At 38.9% G+C, this 14,838-nt stretch overlaps 1 protein-coding gene across 1 annotated transcript in view; it reads right to left on the reverse strand.

The window, feature by feature from the left end:
* Positions 1-14,838, reverse strand: part of PDK3 (pyruvate dehydrogenase kinase 3) — a 56,516-nt gene that overhangs the window by 24,506 nt on the left and 17,172 nt on the right. The window contains exon 2 of the mRNA XM_075196517.1: positions 1,748-1,889. Within this exon, the coding sequence (XP_075052618.1) occupies positions 1,748-1,889 (142 nt within the window). The remainder of the gene's footprint in view (positions 1-1,747; positions 1,890-14,838) is intronic.

A 14,838-nucleotide genomic window follows, 5' to 3' on the forward strand; every position in this document is an offset into this window, starting at 1 on the left:
CCTGCACTCCCTGAATGCTGGGATAAGACCAGACTAGTTATACAAACTGCTCATTCACCAGGGAAAATATATTATTTCAGTCACTTGAGAAGATTTTGGCTAGAAATGGATTCCTTTTTAACATAAGACCATGCTGATCAGATGACCCCTCAGGATGACTTTGTGGGCTGTCCAGAGGGTAGACTAAGATATATCAAAAAGGTCATTAAATCCAAAGTTTACGCCACAAAAGATGTATCTATACCAAACGTAATCTAATCACCAAATACGCAAAACATTTCATGTAGGACTTCTCCATACATAGTTGAGGAAGTACGAGAAATAGGCCCCCTTTAAATAAGTACCCAGCCACTAACTACTTAATAATAAAGTTTAATATTTTATATAAACATTATTAATTATTATTTAATTATTTTTAGATAGTGGCTTTCTTTGTCTGCAAGAGAGTTTATAAGTTCAAATGGTAGATGGCGTTCAAACAGAACTTCCACTCCTCTTGTTGTCTGTGTTTTGTCACAAGCATGATACGATATAGGAAATGTTTTAGATCGCAATTCACGGTGAAAGTCATGAAGAAAGAGGGACTCCTGGAGGAAAATGAAATCCCCCTTATGAAGTTTTAGTGTGGTAAGAAGTGTCTCTCTTTTTTGAAGGCTGTTGGGCTCTTTGACATTAGAAGAATGAACCCTTAGATCCAGTCAGAAAGGTATTGAGACAAATTAGACACCAAAAGTAATAAGGTGAGAGGCTGAGAAAGGTGGTGGCGTCTGGTACCAAGGACAGGGGTGATAGAGGAGCACGGAGGTGGGGGAGGGAGGTTAGGCCTCCTGGCAACCTTGGCCATGGCGTTTGCTGCTGACAGTAGGAAGGAGAAATAAATGCTAAGATGGCAACATGGGTCAACTAAAAGTTAAAACACCCAATGGAGGAGTGGCAAGACTAAGTCCTCAGGGTTCAATAATGATGTAAAACTATGGGTGGAATTGCAGGATACCAGGCATGGGGGGAGGGAGAGAACAGGTTGTTGAAAGCATGTGGATATAGGGTACAGTGCAAACAGTAATAAATACAGTTCTTTCATAATCAAACGATATTAAGAACATAAGATATACTCCTGTAATAAAAAACTGTGCAAAATAAAATACTTCTGCAACAGCCAGATAAAATTCTTGATCTGTTCCAAGTTGCTACACTTTCTGTGGTCTATCCTCATTCCAACCATGCTGCCCCTCTAGCTGTTGAAAAATTGCAGTATCCAATGAACGTTTTATTATTGGTGCACTTTTAACATCAGTAGCTAGAACTGTTAATCCACTACCCTACATATCAAGTGTTTCCCAAACCTCTTAGATAATAAACTCAACCTGGCAGGGTCATCTTCACCTTCTGTTTTATGCCATAATAGGTCTTTTTTTGTGCCATGATCCCCTCAATGTGTCAGCACTGGATAACAATAATATCATTCGCCACTAATTTAGTTAAGGGATTTAAATTAACTTTTAATTAATGTAAGAAGATAACCTCACCACTCCAAAATCTACAGAGTGGCAAAAAAAAAAAAAACAAATTCCTTTTCAGGGTCTAAAGAGAAAACAAGCAATGCCATCTTATCTTTTCTTATTTTATAGACCAAGTGACTTGTATTGTATCTTGCTTGGTGGCCTGGGACAAAATCCACTTGATCATTACGTATAAGACCAGGCAACACTTGATTTAATCTAATAGACAATTAAAAGCTTTAACTTACCAGGACCGTACTAATTTCACAGATGGCCTTTGGAGCAAATTCTCAGGCAGCAGATTGACCTCTTGGAGTGTGTTTGCAAGCCGTACTGGTAGCTCCTTCCGCAAGAAGAGGTATGAAGTTTTTTCGCATGCATTATTGCGCCCTGTAAGACAATAATATGGCTACTAAGGTAAAAAAGTATGTAGCCTATTTTGACATTTTGTGGTATAGTCACAGGATCAGAGTCAGTGGGTGAGGCTGTGTTAATTGTAGGAAAGTCTCACTTGCCTCAATGTAAACATATACAGGTTTACAAATGAACCAATGCATAAGAAATACACTTGAAGCTAAGTGGTCATTGTACATATAGTTTATAAAAGTAAACCTGGGCTCTATATAGATGCATATGTTTATTGGTGCAATACATTAATTTCAAAGCACAACAAAGGTTATGTTACCATTTGCAGACATAGACCTGCCACAGGCAAAAATACAGTTATGGAGGTGAACCTTGTTCTATCTGGTAATAACTGTGTGAGGTCCAGTGAACAAAATGTACCATTCATGTTAGTAATTTAAGAAACCAATGGGACAGAGACTGATGTGAATTACAAATATTCTCTATACAGAGCTGCGCAATATGGTTGCACTATCTATAAATAAACAACAACAATCATAATAATAGTGAAAATAAATTAAAACTAGATACCATCACAAAAAAGCTTATGGCATGCAAATGAGAAATACACAATCCGATGAATAATAAAACACAACAAACCAGTCCGCTACTTCAGAAAATGGAGATTCAAATTAGGAAATGCAACTAAAAACACCAACTAAATGACCATAATTTACTTTATATGTCAACGGACTTGCACAATAAATCCTTTTTTAATAGATGCCTTGATCGAAATATAAACACTTACACTAGCCCACATTACACTTACATTATTAAATACCCATTGCTTCCAACATTAGACCAATTACCTTGACATTATAGTGGTCTTCTGAATAAAAAGCTCAGTTAAAGTATTTACTAAACAAGTCTCATTCTGGCTGGAATTCCACTATGTTGGCAAAATCCACTCCTTTTCTTCAGCTAATCAGAGGTTTCTTTCACACCAAGCTCTTTAGTGGGAACTCTACATTCTGTGCCTAATGTAAGATGTATTGAGAAGATTCCTGCTGAGGATTGCTTCATGTCGTTACATGTTGTTTTTAAAAAGGAAAAATATACTTTAGCCGCTTACAGGAGAGTTTATCGCCGCCACTACCCTGTCGTTTTTTCACAAATCATTGTTGTGCCCTACAAGGCAAAAATGTGCTAATTCATTTAATAGGCATGTTTTATGCACGATTGTGGAATGGTCAGATTATATTCAACAGATCATAGTTATTAGTGAACCTGTGTTCATTTTCAGTGAGGGCAACTTGCCTCAATTAGACAGACAGACAAGAGAACGGAATGGGTATAAGCCATAAAAGATTTACATACTATACAGAAATTAATAAGTAACTACATATAACTATCATGTATACATAACAGCTCTAATTAGGCTTACTGTCATATATGTTGATGGGTGCAATACACACAGGGCTATATTTATTAAAACCAGTAAAAGCTGCCTATTTAACACGGGCGGCAGCGGTACAAGTCTGGGCTGTACATGCGTAAACCAGCTAGCCGGGTCACGCGTGCTCAACTCTCCTAAGACTGGCCCGATGAAGTAGTAAGTTAACCCTTAGAGCTCCGGGCTCAGCTGCCTCTGACATATTTCAATGGTAAAATGCTGCGATAGGTGACTTTCTATTGCCATGATACGAGGCGATAGAAAATCAGCCGTATTGTTGCATTTGAATAAACCACTAAATTCCCAAGAGATAAAAAGATAATTTACCAGTGGCCATGGCCTATCCCTGGGACGCCCATTGTTACCAGCAGACCCCAATTTCTGGAAAGGCCAAATAAGCCTGGGCCTAGGGTAGAAGGACTAAAAGGGTGACAAGCTGTCCCTTATTCATAATTAAACAATTAATAATAACAAAGCAAAATATGTTATATGTTACTCGAGATTAGATTTGTAAAGTTTTAGGATTTGGCGAGATATAGGTGATTGTTAGTGATGTCCTAATATGTAAAAAAAACAGGTTTAAAAGATGGTTTACTTTCTTTTTCACCTAACTATGTCATTTATATCCTAACTATTATATTTTCAATGGGTTTGTTGTTGGGTTTTTTAAATGTCAATCAGAAATGTACTTTTATCAGTCTTAAGCAAATTACAATACTAGAAATAAAAATCTGTCTCATTGATTGTATAGGTTACAGCATATCTGTCCCATGTTATTAAAAAAAGACTGCGCCATAGGGAAGATTTTTAGAAAACCTGCGCTGTCAGAGTTGTTCTTACTTAGCCATGAAGAACACTGTGCCTCTCGTTTGTCATTAATAAATGACTAGCGGAAATGTGCTGTACCCTTTGTTGTACAGAGGCTCAACTCTTCCTAAATGCCAAAAGTTTTATCCAAAATTTGTATTAGAAAAGCACTTTCTGATCAATGTGCTAGCACCTTCCTGTGTCATTAATGATTGCCATTTCCCTTCTATTATATTAACACTAGCCAACAAATAGTTTATTATCTCAACACTTACATCAGAAACGCTCTGCCAACCGTACACAGCCCTGTAACAATAAATCAAACACAACTGCAGCAGATTTCTTTATGACCTGTAATTTCTTAAAAGCTTTTTCAATTCTATTTATTGAATTTTCTAAGTACAGAGAGATCCCTCACCCTCCCCAAATACAGAAAAATTGGCATGTGCAATATGTGGTTAATTAACATCACTGTTGCAGTGGAACTGCAAGGCACGGCTACAATCATTTTAGAACGCTCTCTAATCAACGTGCGTGGTTCTATTTTCTGACCATTTTTTTTTAATGTTACTCCTGAAAGGTTATTCTTACAGTATACATGGCTACAAACCTCTTACAGAGCTTTGTTCAAATGTTTAACCTTTATACAGAGAACTACAATGCAATATACAATGGGTTCATAAAAGAGAAGACTTATTTCACTCCAATTGTAAAAGGGTTGCTAAACCTGTAAAATATGATCCCATCAAAACAGCATTGTATTTCAATTTTGAAATACAATGCAGCATATCTGATGCATATTAATAGGGGGGTCTGCACCATTGCTAGGTGTAGATGTTGGAGTGGCAGAAGATATAGCATTTTAGGCATTAACCCTTGCCTCCCACAGCATTGTGGGTTCACACAATTCATGAGAACCAACTAATGCCACCCCTGTCAGTTTCTTGTCCTGGTGTTGTAGTGCTCTTAGAAGAAACTGAAACATTGGGGTTTCAAACTCTTCTTTTGCCGGTTATCAATAGGGTTAGGAGGAGCCTTGTGTCACTGATAAGTTCTCCTGAAGTGTGGGGCTCCCTAGTACAGACATGACCAGTTCATGGGGGGAGGTGTCAAGTTAGGTATCATTGTATTTTAATGTTAAAAGAAAACAAAAAACTACAATTACAGCTTACAGTGCACTTTGCCTCTATTTCTCATCCACCATTATACTCCACCCCCTCAAGCAGTCCTTTTGACACCAGTGCTTGCCTATCTTTTTAGATGTTGAGCTCACTCACACGAGCAGGGCTCTCTTCCATTTGTGAATGCTTGAAAAGGTGTTAACAAGGATACTTTGCTGCTCAGGCGATGCATTTAAGCAGATGACTGGCAATACTATACTAGTGGGCCTTGGAGCATTACAATTCCCATCATGCAATTTAGCGATAATAAGTCTTGACTTATGAGAGAATTGCATTGAATATAGAGGAGTATTAGCCCTTAATGTGGTGTAATGACACGACAGAGATGTGGGCCTGACATAACTCTACTGCGGCCTGCACTGTCGGTAGAGTCCTCCTCTGTAGAGGATGACTATTATCTCCTGTCAATGAAGTATATTTTTTTATATAAATAGGAAAAAATTACTTTTTTTTTTTTTTTCAACTGAAAATAACATAAGTATCGAAGATTTGTGTTGGTTTTGCAGTCATCAAGATTACATTTCTAACTATTACAATGTCTTAATAGCAGTGTGTCACAAAGAAAGTATTGGAATGAAGATGTTATGGTAGGTGTCATACAACTTGAAAAGGTTGGGACCCACAGACTGGTTCTTAATTATTCCAATAGCTGAAAATATTTGTTTATTATGCAATTAACACACAAAAACAAAATTAAAAAACCTCTCATGCCTCAGAAAGCTTTCTAGTATCCAATTTGACATTTAGCCCCTTATACACGTAGAAACCAGACTATTCATAGCCTCTAAAACCTGGAGGTGTTGGCTTACATTCACATTTTTTATTGGTTGCTATCTAAAATACACTAACAACATTTCACAACAGCACAGTCTGCTTATGATTTAAAGGCCATTTGAAATACAAAATTCCAACATACAGCATTCAGGTCACTTTCCAGTCTGCACATGATACCTTCTCTGCTTCTGCTTTCCACTAGTCTATATTATGTGCAGGAATAATATCGCCAAGTATTTCTATACTTTAAGAATTTAAATGTGCTTGTGAGTCATAAGGAATTAGATGGGCTAAGTTCTAAAACCAAAGGTTAATATTTAAATATATAGAAATATCTAAGTGAAACATAAATTACTAAAAACATAGTAAAACTTGAATGCAAAAATAAGAAAAATCAAATATAACGTATTAACACAGATGGGTGATGAAAACATAAATTATGACTTACGAGATAGATGTGTCACAATATGATGGTGATGCGCACTCTATGTAGGGCTACACATTAGTCCAGGCCTGTCCAACCTGCGGCCCTCCAGGTGTTGTGAAACTACAAGCCCCAGCATGCTTTGCCAGTAGACAACCTGTTAATAGCTGGAAGGGCATGCTGGGACTTGTAGTTTCACAACATCTGGAGGGCCGCAGGTTGGACTGCATTAGTCTATATGCCAACAGTAAATGCTAGTACGGAAGTAGAAAATTCAGTATAGGCACAACCCATAGTGCTTTTATAGAGGGGGTGGGGCTCCATTTCTAGTCCTGGCTCAGTATGTCGGCAGTATGGGATCACACTGCTTATGAAAATGGGCCGGTCACTGAAAGTGGGGCATTTTTGTAGTAGCAGTCTACGCACAAGATAGATACTGCCAAATGGGATCCAAACTTTGTGAACGTATTTAACATTTTTGCTACAATAAAAACACATTACTATACATCATAAAAATTTACATGTACTAAAGCCACTATGGGATATTAATTATACTGGTTATCATACTTTATAAGAGGTTGTCATGTTATAATGGAGAAGCTCTCTACCTAAGCTGGCACGGTGTGAGTGAGAGGCTTGTGGACTTGCTCTACAGAAATGGATTGATTAAATGGCTGGATACAGGACTACTTTATGTCACAGCAGTAGAGAAGACTGAAATTTCAGCTGTCATATCTGTAGACTGCGTCATATCCCATTAAGACATTGCCTCAAAAATGTGATGTGGCCAGCTTTATCTACTCATCCATTTAATTCCAGACACGCATAAATTGGACAGATAGTTTGCATGAATCCAGTCTTTCACTTACCTGGTTTTATTAGCAACAGAAACTGTACAATCAGTTGTTTGAAATTGAGTTCACAGGACCCAACTTTTTAATATTGGTGTGCTAAATTACCCCCATATGACTGAAAAATGCCATGCATAGACATTGATAGTGGCAGCACAAAGATTGGGGGCTATCATGTCACCTATATCTGCTGGGCGGATTACAATCAAAGGATTTCTTTGTAACAATGACAAATGCATCATGTTCAACACGGCTGAGGTTATACCCAATAGACCAGTTGAAAGAGATTGCCTTATTTACAACCGGTCTATCAAGCATAACATAAGCTGTAATGCCTTGTCATCCTTACAACAAAATCCGTTGACTGAAAAATTTACATGATTATGACAGTGAAGTAAGAAGGCAGCTTGCAGACACCAACACTAGTCACAAGGTTGACTCTGACCCTATTACAACATCTAAAAGGAAGATTGATCTGTATGTTTCATCTGCTTTAAATGTAGGATGGACAGAACAGTGTACTAGAGTTACTTCCTTACTCAAAAACACCCCTTTATCATATTTTATATACTTTTTTTTTCCTTCAACCCTGTGTTTCTAAGAACTAGGGGTATATTTACTAAGCTGCGGGTTTTAAAAAGTGGGGATGTTGCCTATAGCAACCAATCAGATTCTAGCTTTCATTTTGTAGAAGGTACTAAATAAATGAAATCTAGAATCTGATTGGTTGCTATGGGCAACATCCCCACTTTTTCAAACCCGCAGCTTAGTAAATCTAGCCCCTAAGCTACATAATACTACACCACTGATTTTTGGAGTGTTTACATCCATTAAACAATTATCTATTACTGCCATTTCAGTAACAATGGATGTTAATTCATTATACAAAATGAATCCATATGATGTTGATGCTCAGACAGTAAGGGAGTCACTTGTGAAATCTGGACCCCTGCTCTCCTCCAAATGAATTTACTGTTGACTTGTGGAATTTAGGTTTGTTACTTTAACAAGTTTTATGTTCAGGTTGCTGGCACTGCTATGGGATCTAATTTAGTTCTGGCATATGCTAATCTGTACATGATTTTTATGAAAGTTGGTACATATTGCCCAAATACGGTGCTAGCATTCTGCATTATAAACATTTTATCAATAATGTCTTCTTGAATTGGAATGCTATGGCCTTAAATTGTATGATGGGTCAACTTTATAATTTACCTGGTCCGATTTATTATGTTACAATCTAATGTCCATTCATTTTTGAGATGGCGATTTATATTATTTTTTGTATGGATCATATCCTTGGTTATATTCTTTTCCCAGAAGCAAAAGGATAGGAAAACTACACTTTTAGTAACATCGACCATCTGCCCTTTTTTGAAACAAGGTATCCAGTCTCACGATTTTTTAAGGTTTTTCAAAATAATTCTGACACTACTGTAATTGCTACACAATTAAAGGATATGACTAAACCATTTTTTGGACAGGAAATATGCTGACTGACATTAAGGATTGACTGGATAAGGCACAAATTAAGTTCAATTCAGGAATACCTGATGTGACCAAGAATCACATTACGAATAGATTTGTTTTTACTAGGTACTAGTCTACTGGTAGTAGTCATCATATATCTAGTTCTTAGAAAACACTGGAATATAGCATTTTCTGATCTAGAATTGAAAGTCAAAATTAGAACAAGGTCCCTTATAAGTAGAGATGCTCACTGACCCCCGTGTTTTGGTTTTGGATCTGGATTACGGTTGTGTTTTGGTTTTGCCAAACCGCCATTGCGTGTTTTGGTTTTGTTTTGCTGTTTTGTTCAAAAATCAATGTTTTTGGTCATAAAAGAACCAAATCTAGTGCTCCACCTGTTTCTTGGATAAGTAATGTAGTTGTAAAGCTAATAAATTATCCAACAAACAGTTTAATTCATGGTAGGCCTTCATAAATTCTACACACAAACCAGATTGTCTTCCTCTCCACCTATGCATATTGGCAAAGCAGCCATAGTCTTTGGATGTATATTACACCCTACACTTATAGTTAAATATGTAAAGAAATGGACAAAGGCAGATTGGTTTCTGTCTCTCTAGGCCCGCCTCCACTTGTCAAAAATACCAAAAAATGCAGCCGTTATAGACTGTACAATATTAAGAGAAATGGACAAAGCCAGTTTGGGGTCCACTGTGTGTAGGACACCCTACCCTTAAGGAGAAATTGCCCAAACAGCAGCCTTTCAAGACGGTACGTGATATGGAAGTGCCCCAAGTCCCTTTCCTCTTTGGGGGTAGACTGCACCCTACACTTAAATAGAAAGTATTAAAAAGATGTTATCTTCATCATCTTCAGCTACAGCCTCACCCTCATCAGTGTGTACGTCATCATCACAGACTACCAATGCTTCGCCGCTTGAATCCGCCATTAGAGAACAGTCAGTGCTTGGATGTCTTGGATAGTGAAGGCCTTCCTCGTGAAAGATGTAGTTCATTTTTATCAACATCATTTTCTCCACATTTTTGGGAAGTAACCTTCTACGGCGATCACTAAGTTCCCTGCTGTGCTAAACTCTCGTTCAGAGTACACACTGAAGGGTGGGCAGCTTAAGTATTGCAAAGCAAGTTTGTACATGGGTTTCCAAATTGCCTGCTTTTCTTCCCAGTAAGGAAAGGGACTGTATGACATTTCCATATCAATTACCTCTTTAAAATTATCCTCCACCATCCTTTGCATGTTAATACTCATATTGGATGGAGTTATGGGCAAGGTCACACATTTTTTTTGAAAAATCCTTCAAACCAGCCCAGATGTTAAACTGTTCTGGTCTGCCCTCTACGTCTTCCCTGCTTCTTTTTTGAAAATTCAATTTTTTACGAGCAGCAGCTGTTTGAGAAACTGAAGGAGGACACGTCGTCAAGCCAAGGCCCAGTTCAGCGGACAACTTGCTGAGCAATAGCTCCTTGCAAAAGTTCACATCTCGTTCATTTTGAAGCAAAGACTCAATGTAGGTCTTAAACCTTGGATCAAGCACAGTGGCCAAAACGTACTGCTCCAAGTTCAAGATCTTAATAACTCGAGGATCATTGTGAAGCGAATTAAGTACTTGATCGACAAGGCCAACATACTTTGCGGAATTGCTTGCTTTCATCTCCTCCTTCAGTTTCTCAAGCTGCTTTTCCAATAGTCTAATTAAAGGAATGACTTGGCTCAAACTAGCAGAATCTGCACTCACTTCACACGTCACAACTTCAAATGGTTTCAGCACCTTGCACAGCACTGAAAGGATTCTCCACTGTGCAAGAGTGAAATACATGCCCCTCCTTTCCCAATGTCATGGCTTGTGCAATATGCTTGGATGGCTTTGCGCTGTTCCACCATCCTCTGTAGCATGTACAGGGTGGAATTCCACCTAGTTACCACCTCTTGCTTAAGTTGGTGGCAGGGCAAGTTAAACTGCTTTTGGAGCTGTTGCAATCTCCTACATGCTGTGGCAGAATGCCTAAAATGGCCTGAAATCTTACGGGCCACCGAAAGCATCTCCTGCACCTCACGGTTATTTCGTAGGAAGCTCTGCGCCACCAAGTTGATGGTGTGAGCAAAACAGGGAATGTGCTGGAAATCACCCAGCTGTAATCCTCGCACTATATTGTTGGTGTTATCAGAAATGACATATCCTGTGGAGAGTCCAAGTGGTATAAGCCATGTATCAATCACATCTCTTCGTTTATGTAACAAATTGTCAGCTGTATGCCTGTTAGTGAAGCCGGTGATACAAAGAGTGGCCTGCCTGTGACAAATGTTACGTAGTGGTGTATATGCTGCTGCTGTTCCTGCTGGTGAAGGTGAATAGCCAACCCAGTGGGCTGTCACAGTCATATAGTCTTTGGTTTGACCACTTCCACTTGTTCACATATCTATTAAATGGACAGTGGGCAGAATGGCATTTTTCAAAGCAATCTCTACATTTGTACACACTTTTTGGTATAGTTGTGGAATAGCTTTATGGGAAAAATGGTGTCGCAATGGAATTCTGTAACACGGACACAAAACCTCAATTAACTGTGAAAAACCAGCTGCGTTTATTGTGGATATTGGACGCAGATCTAACACTAACATGGCAGCCATGGCGTCTGTGATTCGCTTGGCGACTGGGTGACTGCTGTCATATTTGCTTCCCCTAGCAAATGATTGTTTCACAGTTAATTGTAGAAATGTAGGACTGCTCTTTTTCTTGGCCTTCCTCTGGGCTGACGATTCACCCCAGCAGCAGCAACAGCAGCAGTGGGACTAACGCTTTCTTCAGAAGAATCAATTATAGTTCAGGAGTCATGCAGCCTTAATAATTGGGATGCAGGGCTAACTCCGAGCGCTACTGAGGATATTGATGAGGATGGTGTGGTGGGTGTATTTTGTAGCCGTCGGGATGTCGGTGAGCGGAGGGTCCTAGCTGATGATAGAGTGCTTGCATTTTTTTTTGGAAGAACTTACAGCTTTTCCCAACACTTTTCCATGAACTCTCGTCAAATGGCGTAACATAGACGAAGTTCCAAGATGGTTAAGATCCCTCCCTCGACTGACTGTGGCTTGACATACACTACAAATGGCTATACAATTGTTGTCTGGACTGGGGTAGAAATAATTCCACACATAAGAGGTGGATTTTTTTGTTTTATGGCCAGGCACGACAATGGCCTTTTTCTTGTCACGTGCCAGAACTGCTGCCACTGGTGCAGGACTTACACAAACAACCTCATCCTCATCAACATCCTCATTAGCGCCCTTGTCGCCTACACAAATCTCCTCCTCATCCTCTTCTATTTCCAAAGTAGCATCCTCAATTTGTGTATCACCGGCTACACTCTGGCTGTTCAGGCACACATCAGCAGAACTGCTGAAAGGGTCCCTCTTTATGGTTACACTAACAGAATGCTAACGATTAGACATCCGAGTGTTGGATGGACTCTCCACAGGGATTGGTGTCATTTCTGATTCAGAGCAAACATTATCCTCTAATGCCTTACTGTTATCTTGCAGCTCGGCTTTGACGCGTAACAGTAGTTGAGCACCACTTGTAGGCTCGGTAACATTTTTGGATCTGCCACTAATAGAGAAAGGCGAAGGCCTCATTCTCTCTTTGGCATTGCGTGTGTAGAATGGCATGTTGGACAAAAAAAAAAATTGTTATCGGCAGTTAACTTTTCCTCAGTTACACTTCTTTTTCGCTTCAACACTGTAAATTTATTTTGGGTGTGTTTTTTGCCTGATTTCAAAAGACTGTGTAGTTTGACATCGCCTTTCCCAGATGACATACTGGGAACACTACCATCAGGACTGGTGACAGAACCTGGTTGCTGATTCTGCTCATATGTGGACTGCTTTGAATCCATTATAATGAGGCCAAAGCACTTGTAGTGCTACAAATTGTTTTAGATACTGCTGACAAATAGGACTTTTGACAGCCAGAAAAATTAATGCAAAAGAATGGGGGACAGCCCAAAAGCATTTGGAGAGCTAGAAATTGAACAAAAACCCTCCTCTATCCTCCTCTTACTACTGTAACAACTGGTATTAAGATTAGAATGGTATTGAATAGAAACAATAATGTGTCCAATTACTGCTCTATCCCTGCGCTGATATAGCCTGTGTGACCTAACCCTGCTTTCTCCCTCTGTCAAATGGCGATGGATTACTGTGAAGGCTGGTATTTATGCTTTTCAAATCTCGCGAGAACCGAGCTCAGAAATACGAATACGTCTCAATGACATTTTGCCTCGATTTCGAACGGACGGGAGAGTACCGAGCGTGCTCGGCTCGGTACTCGGATAGGCTGAATTCGGATCTCGAGGAACCGAGCCCGCCCATCTCTACTTATAAGTTCTAGAAAGGGACGTATTGTTTAAAGATCTTAAAGAGACCAGACATTACTGGTATTTTCATTAACCAAGGTGGCTTCCTGCAATTAAACGGGATTGCTATTTTTGCCCTAATTGTACCACACGTAGGCAAGGATATTATTATCAGCAACAAATTGACCTGTACTTCAAAATTCTTAGTCTATATTTTAATCTGTCCTTGTTGATTGGTATATGCAGGAAAGACTTTGCTTCAGAGAATTTATGGTGAACCTTAATATAACAAGCCTTGGCCACAAGTAATGGTGATAAATCTGTGGCAAGACATTTTCAGCAATTTAAGTGCCCTCTTGTAATTTTGCACACCCTTCGAGAAGAGGAGGTGATAGAGCACAATGTATACTTAAACAGTAAACAAGATGGATCCATACTTTGAACACTGTAGTCCCCCCCCCCAAAAAAAAGAACTTAACGAGGCAATCCATATGAGTGACTTTCTCATAATTTATAAAATAAGGGTTGCAGAATAAATTGTCTACTAATGAATTTAGCTGGGTACAGATATCCTGGCTGACCTGGCTAGCTGCAAGAAAGTGTTGATTGATACAATGACAATACAATATTTTTTCTCTTCACAGAGGTCCCAATTGGTCTGTAACAAGGACAATGTCCACTTGATTATTATATACGGACCCCGAGATGAACATTATCAGAGAGACAACTCCACCCATTAACAATATTTATTTATAGCATGGATTTTTTTTTTTAATAAATGGTAGATTTTCTTATTTTGCAATGTCATGCCACCTTTTGCAAATTATATTAGTATAGGTTTTTATTTTTGCTAATGCACTCTCAATATGTTGCAAGATATATTTGTTTATTGCAGGGCCTGACTGTCTAATAAGCTGACTAGGCTGCAGCCTATAGAGTGAGGGGGGTGCAAAATTGTGACATGGAGAGTTATAAAGAGAATAATTGCTCTGCAAAGTAAAAGGAAAACATTAAAGAGAAATTTTGTAAAGTTTTAATCTTGAAGTATTCCCATGGTAAAGACAGATGGCAATGAGTTATCCTTGGGCGTGCACTTGAGTATAAGGGACTAGTAGAGACAAGGATGGCAAGAGGCGTCACAGTTCCTACCATCTCCACCCTCGGTAGCGCTTGTTCACAGCTCTGTTCTGATATAGTTCTGATGTTAATGAAAAATAAAGGAGTCACAAGATTACAGTGGACCTTATAAAAAGCCAAGTAGAGTAGAGTTTGTTTTTACCAACCTAGTATTAGCTTTGCGTTGAAGTCTAGGGGACGCTACAAGTGTATTAACCTGAACGCTTAACCAGACCCTGCGCATCCATTTGTTTTTTTTTGTTTTTTTATAATGGATACCCGATGATTGTGCTACTCTTTACTGATGTGCATGTATATGATACACAGATGGTGCCAGATTTTTTTTTAATGTATGGTTCACTTAGCCCCACCCCCATTACTGTATTATATTAAGGTACGGAGCAGTCACTGGTTATCTTGACAAAGGTCTCAATAGAGACTGAAACATTGATCACTTTGCTTAACTGGTTGGAATAAAATTGGCACATATGCAAATCTGGCAAGTGCGGTCTCTCTTTCAATTTGGAATTTACCAGCTGGACTCCACT

Source organism: Mixophyes fleayi, chromosome 2, assembly GCF_038048845.1.
Source record: "Mixophyes fleayi isolate aMixFle1 chromosome 2, aMixFle1.hap1, whole genome shotgun sequence".
Lineage (NCBI taxonomy): Eukaryota > Metazoa > Chordata > Amphibia > Anura > Limnodynastidae > Mixophyes > Mixophyes fleayi.